The following is a 16,519-nucleotide window of genomic DNA, read 5'->3' as shown; positions in this document are numbered from 1 at the left end:
CGGGAATAACTACCGATAAATTACGAAAAACTGCTAAAAATGGGATTTAAATACCACCGGACCATGGTAAGCTACACCAGCGCGCCGACCGTTAACGGCGGATGAACACTGGAACGGTACAACTATAGGCGCAAATTGACTAAATTTTTTGGGGGGACTCAAGCCCCCCTCCCCGTAGGCCATATTGCTTAGTACCACAAAATATAAAAATGAGTACTAATTACTAGATTTTAAACTGTGGGGACTTGACCGACCTTTGGGGAGACTTAGTCCTCTCAAGCCCTCCCCCCCCCCCCTATTTGCGCCAATGGGTACAATGGTCAACCGGTACGGAACGGCCGGTGATCTATCTTTTTCCGTACACCGCGTAGCGAACATCGCCACCACCGTAGTGTCCTGACGCACTGAGAAACATGATACTTAGGTATACTGTCGTACTGACATCAGTAAACTGTGACAAATCTCTTCAAGTAAACCAGCCATGTAGAAAATGGCGCACGCTCCACAAGTCACGTACCGACCTGTCGGTTTCGCCGTTAATTCACTGTCAGCCGGTTCATTTTGTAAACCCGTGGTGACCAATCATGCCACCGCTACGCAATTATGTAAAGTATTTAAATATATCAACCATTCCTTACGCCTACTGCCTAGCATCTCCCGTGTATTTTATTTCTATAAATTAAACTGTGTTGTGTCACCCGATCAACTCTGCCTTCACCCTCGGGCCTGACGCAGATCGCCGCCAACGTCACATACACTCACGAGACACGTTAAGACGGATACCGCTCTCGACCGTATCAAGATTTAGATTATATATTTAAGGATACTGTAGGTTGGTAAACACGTGTGTTTTGGCTTTTGGCAGAATTTCAAATTAGGCACCCGTAGGTTTTTGCTATGCCCGGTTGGGGGATGGCGGCTTCTCTCTCTAGACTATTGAATGCCCAGAGAAAAAAGCCGCCAGTGGTCGATACCTATTTAAACGAACGCCTCAGACTGCTCGACCACTCCGACCCCCCCCCCCCCACCCTATAAGCTTCAGACCCACCAATAATTAAAAAAATAACATGGAATAACATATAGTATCGGGGAATCAACAGCTGTGCAGTCTATTGAATAGTCTGATATAAGATTTAAATATTAATATTTTACATACTGATAAGTGATACTATGTGTGCCGACACTCTACACTGTCATAGGCGCAATTTGGGTTAATTTTACAGGGGTGCTAGATTTATGTCAACTAAAGTGATCAGTGGCTTAGCTCCCCCCACAACACTCCATTCATACACCTTGATTTTATACACCTTCGCATTAATCGTAATATAAGTAATTACCTATACGCTATAACATAATACATTATTATCTGTATTATTATTCTGAAAGTGCCTACCTATGTTATTAATATGCAGGGCCGGATCTTAGCTTTTTAACACATGGGGGAAATTAAAATAATAAGCCCATCTCAGGGAGATTACCAGAATTGGTATTTTTTTTTACGAAAAATCAAGCACACTCGCACAGTATTGTGAAGACCAACATTTACAAAACCTTTTGCAATATACTGGACCAATAATTTATTTACCACAAATAATTTAAATGATTTTAACTTAAAAAATAAAAAAAATTTAATTTAAAACTAATCAAGTTATAGTTTTAGAAGCACTTCTTAATGGTGTCTTTAAACCTAAAATCTGTGGTCAATATTTCTAAGTATCCAGTTTAGAATAAATAATATTTATAATAAAAACATGTATGGAATATTTATTAACAAATCTAAATTAGGTAAATATCCATTGCTTACTTTTAATATAAAAAGCTTTATGTAATAGAACAATATTTAATTTACAACATAACAATATTATACATTTTTCATTTTTAATATGTACCTAGTTAAGGAAAAAATACAATGAAACAAAAATGTGATAATGTACTGAAAATTGTAATATAGGTAATGATTATAACATGATAAAGAAATTTACTTTATCATGGATTTTAACTTATGGATTAAATTTATATACTAAAATATCTACATTCTACAATTTAAAAATTTCCAAAATAATAAGAACCCGGTTGTCTATTTGATATCTTAAGCTATAAAAATAAATAAGATAAAGAAAACAGTTCATAATAAAAAAAAACTAACCAAATAGAATATAAATTTCCTATCGAAATATCGCAATTGAAAAATATTAAAATTACATAGGCATATTTTTTTTGTAAGCATTTAAAGTTCAAATTTTAAAAAAAATTATCAAATTTAAAATGTATTATTTATTAAATTTATTAATGTTCAACTTTTAGAACAAGGTTCCACGTAAATAGGTTATATACTATTATATATAAATTACTTTATTTACAACAATATCATCAAATATACTTAGTAATATCATAGTTTTATTGACCGTCTTCGCTTAGAATCGTTTTTCTTATACAATGATATCATATCGTTGAAATCAAATTTAACATCATCCATTACAGTGACCCACTTGTACATCAGAGCAACACCCACTTGCCGACCTTTTTTATAACAGATTTATATAGAAATATGTAAATTTTTTGTGTTAAGGACAGTTATAGAAGTATCAGAATATCAATATAACGTTTGTTTTTATTATTATTAAAAATACTAAAAATATATTTTCGTTATGTACCTACATACATTTTAGTTACAGCAAAGCAATGCAATAATTTATTTTGATACACATTTTAAATATTTCAAAACAACTAAACAGTTTAGAAAAATTCTGGTTCCACTAACGTTTTAGTACATAAAAATAAATCACATGTACGTATAACAACAATTTAAAGGTAGGTATGTAATTATTGTATGAAGACTGAAGGAGTGGCGGCTCGCGAGGTTCACATAAAGGTGTGGTGCACAAAAATGTGCCTATAAGATGACTATGTAAGATGGTAAAAAATATTAATTTTGGTATAGGTACATACCTAAAATAATGTACCACTTACTACTTAGTACTTATCTAAACCGGGAATCAATGGCTAACGTACGGTGGTGCGTTATCGACGATCGACGAGACATCGTTGTGCGATAAAAAATATAGGTCCGGTACACACATATATAATATATAAATGTGTTCCAAAAAAACATTTATTACTAACTGACATGTCGACGCACATAGCGAATATGTATACGGCCAAAATACCTGTGCTAATTGAATTATTTAATCGTTGATAGACACACTTACCCCAACACAAAAAGCTATCTAAAAACTTTTTTTTATTACAGACCATGTACAAAATAACCAATTATAATGTACTATAAGAATCTAATAGTTTTTATATAATTTTGTTGGGTAGTTAACGTGCCTCCTGTGCACCATATTTCGAGCCACCACTGTTGAAGCGAGTAACATTTACACGTTTAAGATAATCAATTACCGCAAGCCCGTCACGCGCCTTTTTAATTTCTCATAGCTCATTGAATAATGTAAGCAGAAACTTTGAACTTAAACTATTATTCTTAAAAATTAAAAAACTTAATTGTTTACAAAAAACTAAAATTTTTTTGAAAAAAAGTTATAACAAAATACTAAAATTGTTTGATAAATCGTTAATATATTATGAATTTATGTAATTTTTAAACATTTTTCAATTTTTTCAAAGTCATAACTTTAGATGTTTCTAAGATATATTTAGGAAATTAATATATATTAAATATATAAAATATTTAATATTTAAATTACACTTATCTTGTTATTATAATTATAGTAAGAAAAACTTGTATGGAAAGTAAAGTATTAAGTTTTGAAACTTAGGGTACCTATGAATTCAAATTCGTATGCATTTTATATGGCAAAAATGTTTTCAAATTTTAATAATTTGGTAATTTAGTGAAAATGTGAAGTCTAAAGGCATATAAATAAGATTATGACTATGTTAACGATATTTTGTAATTGCCAGATATATGAAAAATGTATGACAAACCTTACATCAAATATTCATATTTATTTATAAGAAAATAAATATGTTATCATAATATATTAATTTAAATAAAAAAAATCGAAAAATTAAAATACATATTTAATAGGGAAAAAGCGCAAAAAAAGCCAAAATATTAAAAAAATTATTTCATGTCCAGTAGATGTTAATAAGAATATCCTGTGAAAATTTCAAGCCACTGCAGATATTTGAGTTAAAAAAAAAATGCACGAAATTCCCTAGATTTATTTTGTTTAAAAGAAGATAATTTTGTTAATTATAGTACTTACCAATGTATGATGATTGATGATGCATATTATTGAAAATCGTCGGTGTATCACAAAATGAAGTCCACGAGCAATTCGCCCTGAGCAGCATTAAACGCGTTCGGTGCACACACGAAAACGATTGACGCAGGTATTCGATTGCCGTTTAGGTGACACAACCTGCCAGCGACAGGGTAAAGTGGGTGTAAACCTGAGGGTGTACCTCCTACTGTATATTGTTATACACAATGAGCCGTTATAATTATTGTTCCTAAATGTTTCAACACTATTATTTTTAATGCTTTTCTTAACAAACAATAATTTTATTTTAACAAATCTTTACAAACGATTAAGTTAATCTGTTAATCTTGTATTTAATTAATTGCTCGAATTGGGGGAGGGTGCACAGGGGGACGTAACTCCCCTACTATTTTTTTTTGCATACCCCTATATTTCATTTGACGGTACAAATTAATGTCCGAAATAATATTTATTAAATGTGGATTAATTATAACATTACTTTGCAGTGTTTTGCTTATATATAGTCAGTAGTTCACGATCACAGATCATATTTACCATAATATACAAGTATATTATTTAAGACAAAGATACTGATGTGTGCTAGTACTATTTTTAGTCGTGTTCCGAATAAAATGTTATCAGTTTCAGTTATGGTTATCATTTATCAGTGTTTTTGAATTTTTAAATTTTTTTATACTCATCAAAAAACGTGTTTTCTTTTGAATCAAAAACAGTAATTATTAATTATGTTATCTATTTAGTACATTGAATAAACAGGTAGATTATATTTTTTTCCCAATTCGAGCACTGTGATTAACTACTTACAAACGATTGAGCATCTTTTCTGGTAGGAAAGTGAATCTAATTGGTACTTTAGAGGGATATAGGTGATATAATCACGTAGTTTTTATTTGTACCTAGCATAGTCTGTCCAGCGAAAGAATGCGCCGCGCACTGACTAAAACTGCCCCCCCCCGCAACACCCCGCCATAGGGGAACCTGTTTCGATAGCAAGGTGTCACGGGCGGTGCGCAGAATCGGCGGGTTCTTTCGCTGGACAGAGTATAGACCAGTGGTTTTCAAACTGGGTGCCGCGGTTTTTAACTATGGAAGAAACTGAATTCAACTTTCTTGGGGATGAAGAGTGGTGGACAAAGTCATCTTTCTGATTTGTTTGAGCATCTCAATAAACTAAATTCAAGTATGCAAGGTCGTGATGAAAATATACTAACATCGTCGGACAAAATTATAGCTTTCATCGAAAAATTGAATTTATGGAAAACTAAAATTAATCAAGGTAATTTAATCATGTTTCCACGTACTTTTTTACTAGTTGCGGATGACAACATTTTGTCATTAATAGTCAAGTCTATCACATTGTAGAAGTAAAAATGAATAAATATTTTCCAAGTATTAATATTAAAAATTATGACTGGGTACGAGACCCTTTTAATGTGTCTTTTAGTGACTTGGTTGATTTAAAACTTGTTGAAGAAGAAAATCTCTGTTCAATTAAAAATTATCGAACATTGCAGTTGAAATTCAAAAAGATCACTCTCAATAAATTCTGGATATATGTTTCTAACGAATATCCAGAGTTATCTATAAAAGCACTGACTATTCTTTTGCCGTTCTCAACCTCATATCTTTGTGAACAAGGGTTTTCAGCACTTACGATTTACGAATATAAAAAATAAAAAACGAGAAAAACGAGAAAAACTAAATTCAGTGGAAGAAGAAATGAGAGTATGTCTGTCAACTATTCGTCCAAGAATTAAAAATATTTGTAACGCCCATCAGGCACACATTTCTCATTAAATATACCTATTTATAAACTACACTTTTTTTTGTAAATAAATTTAATAACTAATTATACTGTAATTGTAATATTAATAAATAAATAAATAATTAATAAATATTTGTTATCCCATCAATCACACATTTCTAATTAAATGTATATAAAATTATAATTAATTCAAAACAATTTTGTTCGTCTAAAAAAAGGTCAGTGTGCCGTGAAAATTTTTTGAAGTGAACGGTGTGCCGTGTATAAAAAAAATTTGAAAACCACTGGTATAGACCCATGCATCGCACTATATCTGCGTTGGATTTTTATGTATCGGCCCTTTTACATATTCACTGGGCCAAAATTACATCTAAAATGTTAAGAGTAGAGCGCGGATTTGTATGCATCAGCTTATTTATTCTGGTTGATCGTATGATATGCTAATAGTGAGCACACAATAATTTGTTTCATGACATGACGATTTAAAAAATGAAACTTTATAGCGCATATTTTTGCATATTTTGACATTTTTTGACATTTTTCTATTTTAAGGGCTTATTTTACAATTTTAATAGCATATTTCATCTTTTAGTGAATATTTCGATGTTTTTTTAGATATTTTTAAAATATATAGTATTATAATATAAGAAAAAAATTTCATATTTTAAAGTTTCGATTAATATCATAATAAATTAATAGGTATACTTGTAGGTATAAACGATTTTCCCAAATCTGACCTTAGATCAATAATCAGGGTAATAAAATACATAATAAGATAAAGATTTTAAAGACTCAAATTTGTTTTAGGATATTTTGTTGATATAAATTGATTCCTATTTTTTTCTTATAGATTAAAACTACCTAAAAAAAAGAAAAAAAGTAGATAAGTATTTATAGTAGGGTTCGATAATTTTTTTGCTAATTTTACTATGCATATTTAGGATTTTTTAGCGCATATTTTGTTGGTTTTTAATGCATATAAAACCGCGCTATTGTTATGAGCATATACGTGGATAATCGTATTTTAAAAATTTAAACATGAATTTATTTTCACCCATACTCACACGGCCGGCCCAAACTTTAAGCGGCCAATAGAGATTTTCTTGGTATAGCTTGCCTAATCAATCCGGCCCTGCCAGTGGCGCAACTAGGGCTGAAATGTTACAGCCCCCACCTGACATTACATGAAAAGTAACCAGTGGGGGTGATGCCCCAACACCCTCATATATATCCACTTAAAAATATAAAAAATTATGCCTTATTTTTGAATATTAATTATTATATATTAATTTTTTTAATGAAAAGTATACCTATATTATATAAGTATAATAATATAATAATTACACTAATAACGTTTGAAAAATGCCATGTGGTTGTCAGTACTACTGTAGTCTGGGGGTTATTTTTCCTAGGGTCGGGGATTTTTTTCAGGGGATTTTTATTTCGTTATTAGTTTATTACCTATCTCTATATTATAGTTCAGTGTATACTGTAAAATTATGTGTAATAATCTTACCAAATACAAAATAATTTATATCATACCGACATAAATTGTTTCCTTAAAACGAATACAGGCATACAGCTTAAAATATTTAGTAAATATTATTTACCATAATTATCATAGGCAATATTAAAAAAAATTAAATAATTACATTTTTTCAAAAAAAAAAAAAATAAGGAAATTTCTTTTATATTAATTTAATACAGTTTAAGTTTTAAAGATTTGTTAATATTTTAGGAAAGAATTGAATAATTTATTTTGAGGGGGCTGTTACAAGTTTTGAGGGGGACTAAGCCCCCCTGTAGTTGCGCTTATGGGCCCCGCAGCACTATACAATTTAGAACAAATAACTAAAAATTTTATTTATTGCGGAAAACTGTTTTAATCACGACGGGAGGCAAGGCAATAATTATTATAATTTTGATAATTTGTGTTTTCTTGGGCTATGTGATTATTGGATGATAATTTGATTTTTCTTTACTCAAGTACCTAACTTAATTAGTAATAATTAGCCTACCTGTCTTTGTAACAATCGTCTACTCATATGATCGACTCAATACCTATGACACGTACACTATGGCTATAAAATATATAAAATTGTATAATACCTATATTATCACCCAGCCCAGCGATTCTAATTTTACAACATAATAATTTGGACGATGTGGTTTGTATGACGTATGATATTGATTGAAGTTGTATTGTCAACCTCAAATATACAATAATTTAGTCAGCCACAGAGAATTATTTTTCAATTGTCAATTAGCTCATCCACACAGACAAGGTATACATAAACCATGAAAATATTAATTTTTAAAATCCATTAAAATAATATGTAAACAGACTAATTTTCTAAATGTGGTGTAAAAACCCTCGTAAAAAACTATTGACTTAAATTAAATTAAAATGTTTATGTAAAATTTTTTTTAAAAAAATTAAAATATATTAACACAGGAACATACATAAGTACCTATAAGAGAAACTATTACAAATAATACCTCTTCAACTATATTATTTTGTACTTTTAAAAAAATATTTATCAAGGTATTTCTTGCACCTACGCATAAACAGATTGAATGTGTAAATATATTAATTTATGCTATTGCCTATTTCTACCACAAACCTATATATAGGTACACCGCTCCACGATAAGTCGGTATTGACTCAAAAGCTAATAACAATAATAAATTATATAAAAATAAATAATTATAATAATTATCTAAATCTTAATAGGTAATATAGTAAATATAATGTTTTCAGCAAAATAAATTCTACCTATTGCTAGTAAAATAAATAACAGTTATTAATTTATCACTTATTATTATTATAATTATTTCAATGTTGGTAGGTACTATAACAGCAATTTAAATGTACATTATACTACATAGGTATCTTAAAATATCATATATTATGTGCAATATTGGCTGAAAGACCGTAGTCACTCAGAATTGTTATTCGAATGCAATGATAACTGTATTAAAACCTAATATAACAGTGGCATAGCCAGGATTTTAAAATTGTGGAGGAAGGTGAGCCAAAACCAAAATATAAAAAATACTTAACCCTTGAAATGGTTATTTATTTTATGTTGTTTGGATGTTTAGATACGGACAATGGGTGAGGGGGCAGGGCCCTCCGCCCACCATGCATGACTTCGCCACAGTAATACAATATGCATTACAATGGCTTACTCAATTACACAAGATACATTCGACACCAACTGTACAGCAAGGTTATACCTACCTTCCCCATTTTTTTTATGCTGAAAACAATAGTGCAATCAGAATTTATTGAACATTCAGCTTTAGTTTTCAGTCCATTATTTTATTTGTTACTCATATTACAGCTTAATTGATTATTAAAAACAATTTTGATTTAAATAAATAATAATATTTTGTTTCTTTATCCATGTTTTGATTAATGATTTTAATAACCTTTAAAATATTTTAAGCGTAAATACATTTTTTATTTTCCAAAACTTTGTTTTTAAAGAAATTTATATATTTAAAATGTTCTAAGTTTTCCATAATTTCTGGGGCTCTGTATTTTGTTCTTAGCTATTAATAATATCTACAAACAAAAATTGTACTACGTTTCTTAAGTTGAATATAGTAGGTATAGAAACTTAACCAACTTCCTCTGACAGTCAAGAGGAACACGATGGACTGATTTATTCTGTAAAAGAACCTAAATGCCTTAAATATATATATATATTTTTTAAGCTGCATTTATATGTTTATTGCATTTATAAGTCTAATTAATTATATCAATTTAGAGCCCCTAATAAACAACCACTCACTAAAGCTTAATTGAAAGATATAACATCTTATATTCTTATATCTTTCAATATTATAATGATATTCTACTGATAATTTGCCTTTGATCAATTAAAAATCAATAATAAAGTTTTTATGTGAATTTTAACACTGATCATCCTAAAGAATGTAACGTGGCTATTGGTATATGACGTATTAGTGAAAAAGATAACAGTAAATAGACAAAATAGTGAGGTAATGGGAGATATGACTGTTGGATCAAATAAAGCAGTGTTGACCAATATTGTCATCTGATGTTCCTTTACCATATCTTAAAAATAAAACCATACAAGTTGGTTGCAGAGAGAACTGAAAAAGAAGATACAATCATGCAAACAAGTAAAGGAAAGTAAGAACAAAAATTTGAAATTTTGTTATTAGTAAATAAAATATTAGTTATTAAATAAATGTTTTTTTTTCTTGAAAAGGAGCTAAAGTTTTGAGTTGTACTAAATTCAAAAATAACATTAATAAATTATATGCATACTGCGGTTGTAGTATTTATGGTAGCAAGAAAGCTGAGAATGAAGAGATATTATGTGATGAATGTGATGAAAGTTTTCATATGGCCTACCTTACATCACCCTTGACAGTGATTCCAGAAATTATTGAAAAAAGTTGTATTTAGATTGATGGTTATAACTACTATGAGTATATTTAAGCGCAAAACATTTGTTCCAGGTATTGTCCAACATACAAAAATTATGAAAACAAAATTGTAAAAGCTGGTGAAAAATTAAAGACCTCAAAAAAAAAGACATCAGAGTTAATATTAAAACGAGATTGAGGTAGGGGAATGGCATGTGTTGGTAGAACAAAGAAATGTAATATTGTTCCACCAAATCATTTTGGCCCCATTCCAGGTATTGAAGTTGGCACTACATGGTTATTCCATGTTTAAGTGGGTTGCGGAGAAATTGTTTTTCAAGTATATAAATGGTTTTTAAATTGTTGTTCTTAAGGTGTCTGAAAGTGGCATTCACCAACCACCAGTTGGAGGAATACATGGCCGTGACAATCAAGGTGCATTTAGTATTGTATCAAGTGGTGGTTATGAAGAGATATTGACAATAGAAATATGAGGACAAATCCGCCCCCATGGCTCTTTAAAAACATGTGTAGTATACATATGCATTATAATTATTATATTGTAATCTGTAAGCTCAAATTCTTGTCATCCGCCCCCTACAAAAATACTAAATACGCCACTGTTCCAAGTATGCACCCAAAGTGGGCAATTAGTATCAATATTTTATTTGTAAAAACAGTTTTTATTTTCTGGTCATCTGGTCAAATTAAATAGGTACTTATAAATATAATTGATCTGAAAGATAGGTTCTTCAAAATCCAAACATTACACTTTTAGTTTTAAATATATTAAATAACAGTGGCAAAATTGAAATCTAAATATAATTTAATTAATTAATTAGTAATGACTAATTAGATAAAAGTTATTTTAAAACTACGATGGTCTTCTCAAAGTAAAGAAGTAATATCCAAAAACCCGAATACCTAAGTTTGTTGTATGGCGTTTTATATTAAAACGAGATGATCCTATACTAGCTCCTTGGACACAAAAAAGCAAAAAGCAAAAAGCATATAACTCAACTGGGTTTTTAAATAATTGTGAATTGAAAAAAGTTAGTAACACTTAAAATATTTAGTTATTTGTTCAATCATTTCATGTGGTTTATTAGCATCCTGATAATTATATACCTTCTACTGGTCTTGGCAATACAAAATCAGATTTACCCGGGTTTAAGAGAAAAAGAACACTACAAGACACTGACATGGAAAACAGCAAGTCAAATGAAAATTTACCAAAAAGAAAAAATGAGCAAAATAGCTCCGAAAAGAAAGCAAAAATTGCTTTATAAACTGGAAAATGAAGCAGAAGTATTTATCACAATTTATGCTACCAATAAAAAATATTTGGTTCATTGTAAAGAGAATTTAAAAGACGGGAAAAAAGTGTGAAACTATTGAAAAAAAAATTATTCTTAATTTCACAACAAATTTATATTATAATTAATATCCCGTATAGATATTTTTGGATAGAGTTGAAGAAACTTTAATGTTCATATGTTGTCTGGATATTGATCTTTGAACCAATTGCATTAGAATCTGCTCACAGCATTTGTAAAGTAAGCCTGTGACTAAGATTTATTTTGTTTTTAGATATAAACTAATATTTCTATTATTTTTTAGGGATGTTCAAAAAGATTATTCGGTTCTGAGGTACCAATGCCCATCATGCTGAATTGGGAAAAGTTTACTCTTTGAACATTAATACTACATTGGCTAAAACTCGTTTGTATATTTCCAAGATTTAACACAGGTCATAAATAATTTATTAATTACTTGCTTAATATATTATTATTATTATTTATCTCAGAAAGTACGCTTTGGATAGAACAATAATTTATTTAAATCTATTTTTAAGCTTTATTTGAGCATACATATATTTATATTTCATTATACTTGGAGATAAGGGAACTTTTTTTAAAAAGAAGTAGTATTCATAGTTTATGAGTTTTTTACAACACTAACTCAGTTGCCTGTTTTTAAGTGAGTTATAAGCATTTAAAATTTACGCTATATTATATACGCATAACTTGTTAAAAAATTAAATTATTGTAAAAAACCCACATACAAATACAGATAATGTTCTTAACATCAAGATTCATAATAGGTCAAATATAATTTAGATATAAAGGAATATTATGATTCTAATCATTTATTTTTTTATTTGTGTTCTAAAAATGTCTTAAAGTACCTACTAGGTACCATTAAAGTCACATATTAAGTACCTATAATAGTGTTCTAACTACATAATAGATAGTCGAGTTACACAACATGTCCAGTGATATATTAATTTTAAATGTAAAAGCTAGTTTTAAATAAAAAAATTTAAATGTAGAAGCTATTTTTAAATAAAAAATTTTCAATTAGATACATATTTACAAACATAAATTAAATTAAATAATATAATTGTATGCATTTTTCGGCTTTCTAAACTCTATCTACGAGCAACAACCATTGCTATTGCTTGTAATTGTTATTTTGCCATAGTGGTCATTTTTATTGTATAAAAATTGATAAAAATAATATATACAAAATATCATTGTATATTTTGTGGAATCCCTGGTTAGATTCTCATAATGATACAGATAATTCTGATTATAAATTTAAAACCAAGCACAAGACATTTTTATCATAATAAAAAAATTTAAGTTAAAAAAGAGTGAATACTTATTTGTGTTGTAACTGTCAACATTAAGTGTTTAAAAAATAAATTTATATATGGCTAAATGGCTTGTAGAGAATATAAAATGGCTTAACAAAGAAATTGACAATACTAAACATTTTGATAAAATTACACCAGTAACACTTTGAGTGTCTTACTAAACTAAGAATAAACAACCAAGGTATTTGTAACACTATGTGTGGTCAAAAGATTAGTTTTTAACATTTTAATGTTAAGTTACTAAAATGAAAAGTTATTAAATAACAATGAAATATTTTTTTGTAAATAACCCAAGCAGTATAGCATCTTATAAATTAGACTGTGATATTATGAAGATATTATAAGTAAAAAATCAGTTTTCTGAACTATACGATATTCATTAATAAATATATAAGGTAGAACCTTATATATTAATATTACGTCATATATGTAATAATAAAGAATTATTTTCTAATACAGAAAATAAAATAAAAAATAAAACATTATTTTATAATTTCTAGTATTATTAAACTATAATAAAATGCAGTTGAACATGATTATTAAAAATTAAATTTAAATTAATTGTATTTACAGATATGTAGTAATTATGTTTCACCACATTCGTAACGCACAAAATCTAGTACATCAATTCCATAATCGGTTGCTACTTGTCCTACAGTTATGGATGGATCCAATAAAAAAGCTTGTTCAAGCATGCCATCTTCTTCAATTGTAGAGTCTGAATTTTTTTCATCTATACTATCCATGGATGAATCATCATTTTCATTAAATGTTTTAGCAGGCACCACTTCTTGAGATTTTATAGGTTCATGTATATTAAGTACTCCAACACTTTTTGGATTCATACCTAAATAAAAAATAAACACTTTAATTTGTTTTACATAAATGACTAACTAATTTATACAAATTAAATTAGTTTGGATAAATTATGAATAAATAGAAAAATGTATTTACCAATAACATGTTGACACATTTGGCGAAGAATTTCATCATGAGAACTCTCCATAGACCTTTGATTAATTTTTTCACTATCTTGTTGTTTACGATAAATTAGAAGAGATCCGTATTTACCGGAAAGAAATTGAGATCCAGTTGTATTTGATGGATGAGTAAGACCCATAATATTCAAACCAGTGTCTCTAGTGTTTAAACATGTGGCACGTCTGAGAGTAACATTTTCTCCAAGATTACCTATTGTAACTGCAACATGATCAGCCAATGATTTACCTTCAGCACCGCTTAACTCCATTAAATCGCCACTTTTTAAATTTACCTAAAATCAAGTAATATTATGACAATGTTTTTAGCTTAAGATTATGTATGTACCTTAGAAAATGAATTTTCTAAGGCTTTTTGTTGTTTAGCAAAATCTAAACAAGATGAAGTGACTACTTCAACAACAGAATGAAAACACTTGTTACGAGCCACAAAATCAGTTTCACAATTCACTTCCACCATAGTAGCAACTTCTTTTTGGTTATCAATTGCAAATGCAATAACTCCTTGGGCTGTGGCACGGTTGGCAAGTTTATTAGCCTTTGCCCAACCTAGCCTTTGAGCTTCTTCTTTTAACCATACCTCTGACTGTACAAAAATATATATTATAACTTACAATATATCAAATTATATAAACTAACTGTTTTTACCTTTTCTAAACTGTTTTCATTTAATTGTAAAGCCTTTTTACAGCTTTCAAATGGATATCCTGTTTTCTTTCTTAATTTTAAAAGTTGTGCTTTGCTAGATGACCAGTTTGCACTGGATGTATGTATTCCTCTAGCTAATATTAAAGATCTTAACATTATGCTGTAACAAAAAAAAATCCTTTAACATTTTTTTTTATAAACCTAACTTGTCATTGATTCTAATTTTAAAAATATGAACAAGGAAGGATAAATTCTCATTTTAGATTATGGAAATATATTATGAAAATATATACATATATACCATGTATCCGTGAAAACAGCGTATACTGTATAATTAAATATCCCTGATTATGCAGTACCCTATACATATTTTTTAATTTTGCTTGCAGGGCATAAAACGATAAAACTAGACTATTGGATCATCAATCTCCTGCACACAGAATTCTAAAATATGTATAAGGTATTAACTACTCAGTAATGTAGGTAACTGAGTTATGGAGTGTACCCAGTTTTCGCGGACACACGGTATTTATATTGTAAATAATTAACAACATATTATTATTATATGGGCTGTGTATGAAATATTAGTAATTTTTATACATACATTGTGTACAGTTGCTTTAGATTTATGTTAAGATTATTGTTTATATTTCTACCATGGCTGAGCTATAATATAATAGGTATTATTATCAATTGAATATACATATATCCTTATACTTTACAATACAGATAAATAATTAATAGACCTTACTTAGAAATAAGTAAATCAAATTAATAAGGAAATAAATACAATATTATTTAACAATAGCCAATAGGTATACTTAAAGTATGTATGATTGTAATCAAACTGTTTGATTTAACAATAGTTATTTCTATTATAAATTATAATTAACGGTTGAGGAAATTTATATCAATTTGATTAACGGACAAGCCATAGCTGACCCAAACACAATATGATAATGATCTACCTAAGATAAAAAAACTACTTCATTTGTCTCGAAACTACTCGTATAACTTAAACAAACATATTACAGTTATGCGATGTTCTGAAACAATACTTTAAAATAGCTACAAAACGAATGAGTTTTAATATGGAACACGGCGGGTAATTTAAATACATTACCTGAATAACTGCAAGCACTGTATGGTGGATGTTTGTAAGTCTAGAATTTCTCACGCCACTAGAAATGTGAACCAAAATGAAAAAAACTTAGACTGGAGCCTTTGAAAAGTGGGAGATACTAACTTCGGCCTGAATTGTGCTTAAAGTCATATAATATCAAAGAACAGACAAAGATAGAATGTAGATATTATGTGAATATTAAAAATTATTATCGACAGTCGAGAAGTAAGTGATAAGTTGTAGCTTTTAGATTTTCCTCCGAACGTGTGCACCAGATAACGCGTATCACTGTTATCGCGTAGCCAGGTGCCAATAGATAATAATATTATAATAATATAAATCATCAGATCATGATTCGCATAAAACTAGGTGGTAGGTATTATAATTTATAATATAAGTATAATATTATAATTAAATTAATTATTATTAAACTAGTAATATTAATATTTAAACATTTTACACTTTAGATTATGAGTGGATCACCGATCTATGAATGTACTGATTTACATGTGCGTTTGTTTTTTGTTTTTTTTTGTGTCTGTCATAGTGTCATCACGTCCTCTTGAGGCAGTAAAAACTTTGATTATCTACTTCAGCATCTTTTCTGGTAGGAAAGCGAATCAAGTTAGTACTTTGGAGGGATAGAGGTAAAAAATTCCCAGGAGTTTTCAA

At 29.0% G+C, this 16,519-nt stretch overlaps 1 protein-coding gene and 1 pseudogene across 1 annotated transcript; one reads left to right on the top strand and one right to left on the bottom strand.

The window, feature by feature from the left end:
* The first annotated feature begins 5,366 nt into the window (after positions 1–5,366).
* LOC132941169 (E3 ubiquitin-protein ligase UHRF1-like) lies at positions 5,367–12,180 on the top strand (annotated as a pseudogene).
* A 1,366-nt stretch (positions 12,181–13,546) lies between these two features.
* LOC132936415 (elongation factor Ts, mitochondrial) lies at positions 13,547–16,097 on the bottom strand. The gene is made up of 5 exons (XM_061003138.1): positions 15,848–16,097; positions 14,725–14,884; positions 14,405–14,662; positions 14,033–14,351; positions 13,547–13,925 (listed from the first exon to the last, which is right to left on the bottom strand). Exons 2-5 carry the CDS (start codon positions 14,878–14,880, stop codon positions 13,663–13,665), a joined length of 996 nt encoding a protein of 331 aa, XP_060859121.1. The 5' UTR covers positions 14,881–14,884; positions 15,848–16,097; the 3' UTR covers positions 13,547–13,662.
* Positions 16,098–16,519: the final 422 nt, after the last annotated feature.

This window comes from Metopolophium dirhodum, chromosome 1 (genome assembly GCF_019925205.1).
Source record: "Metopolophium dirhodum isolate CAU chromosome 1, ASM1992520v1, whole genome shotgun sequence".
Taxonomy (NCBI): Eukaryota; Metazoa; Arthropoda; class Insecta; order Hemiptera; family Aphididae; genus Metopolophium; species Metopolophium dirhodum.
This window is presented reverse-complemented; position numbering and strand designations above follow the sequence as displayed.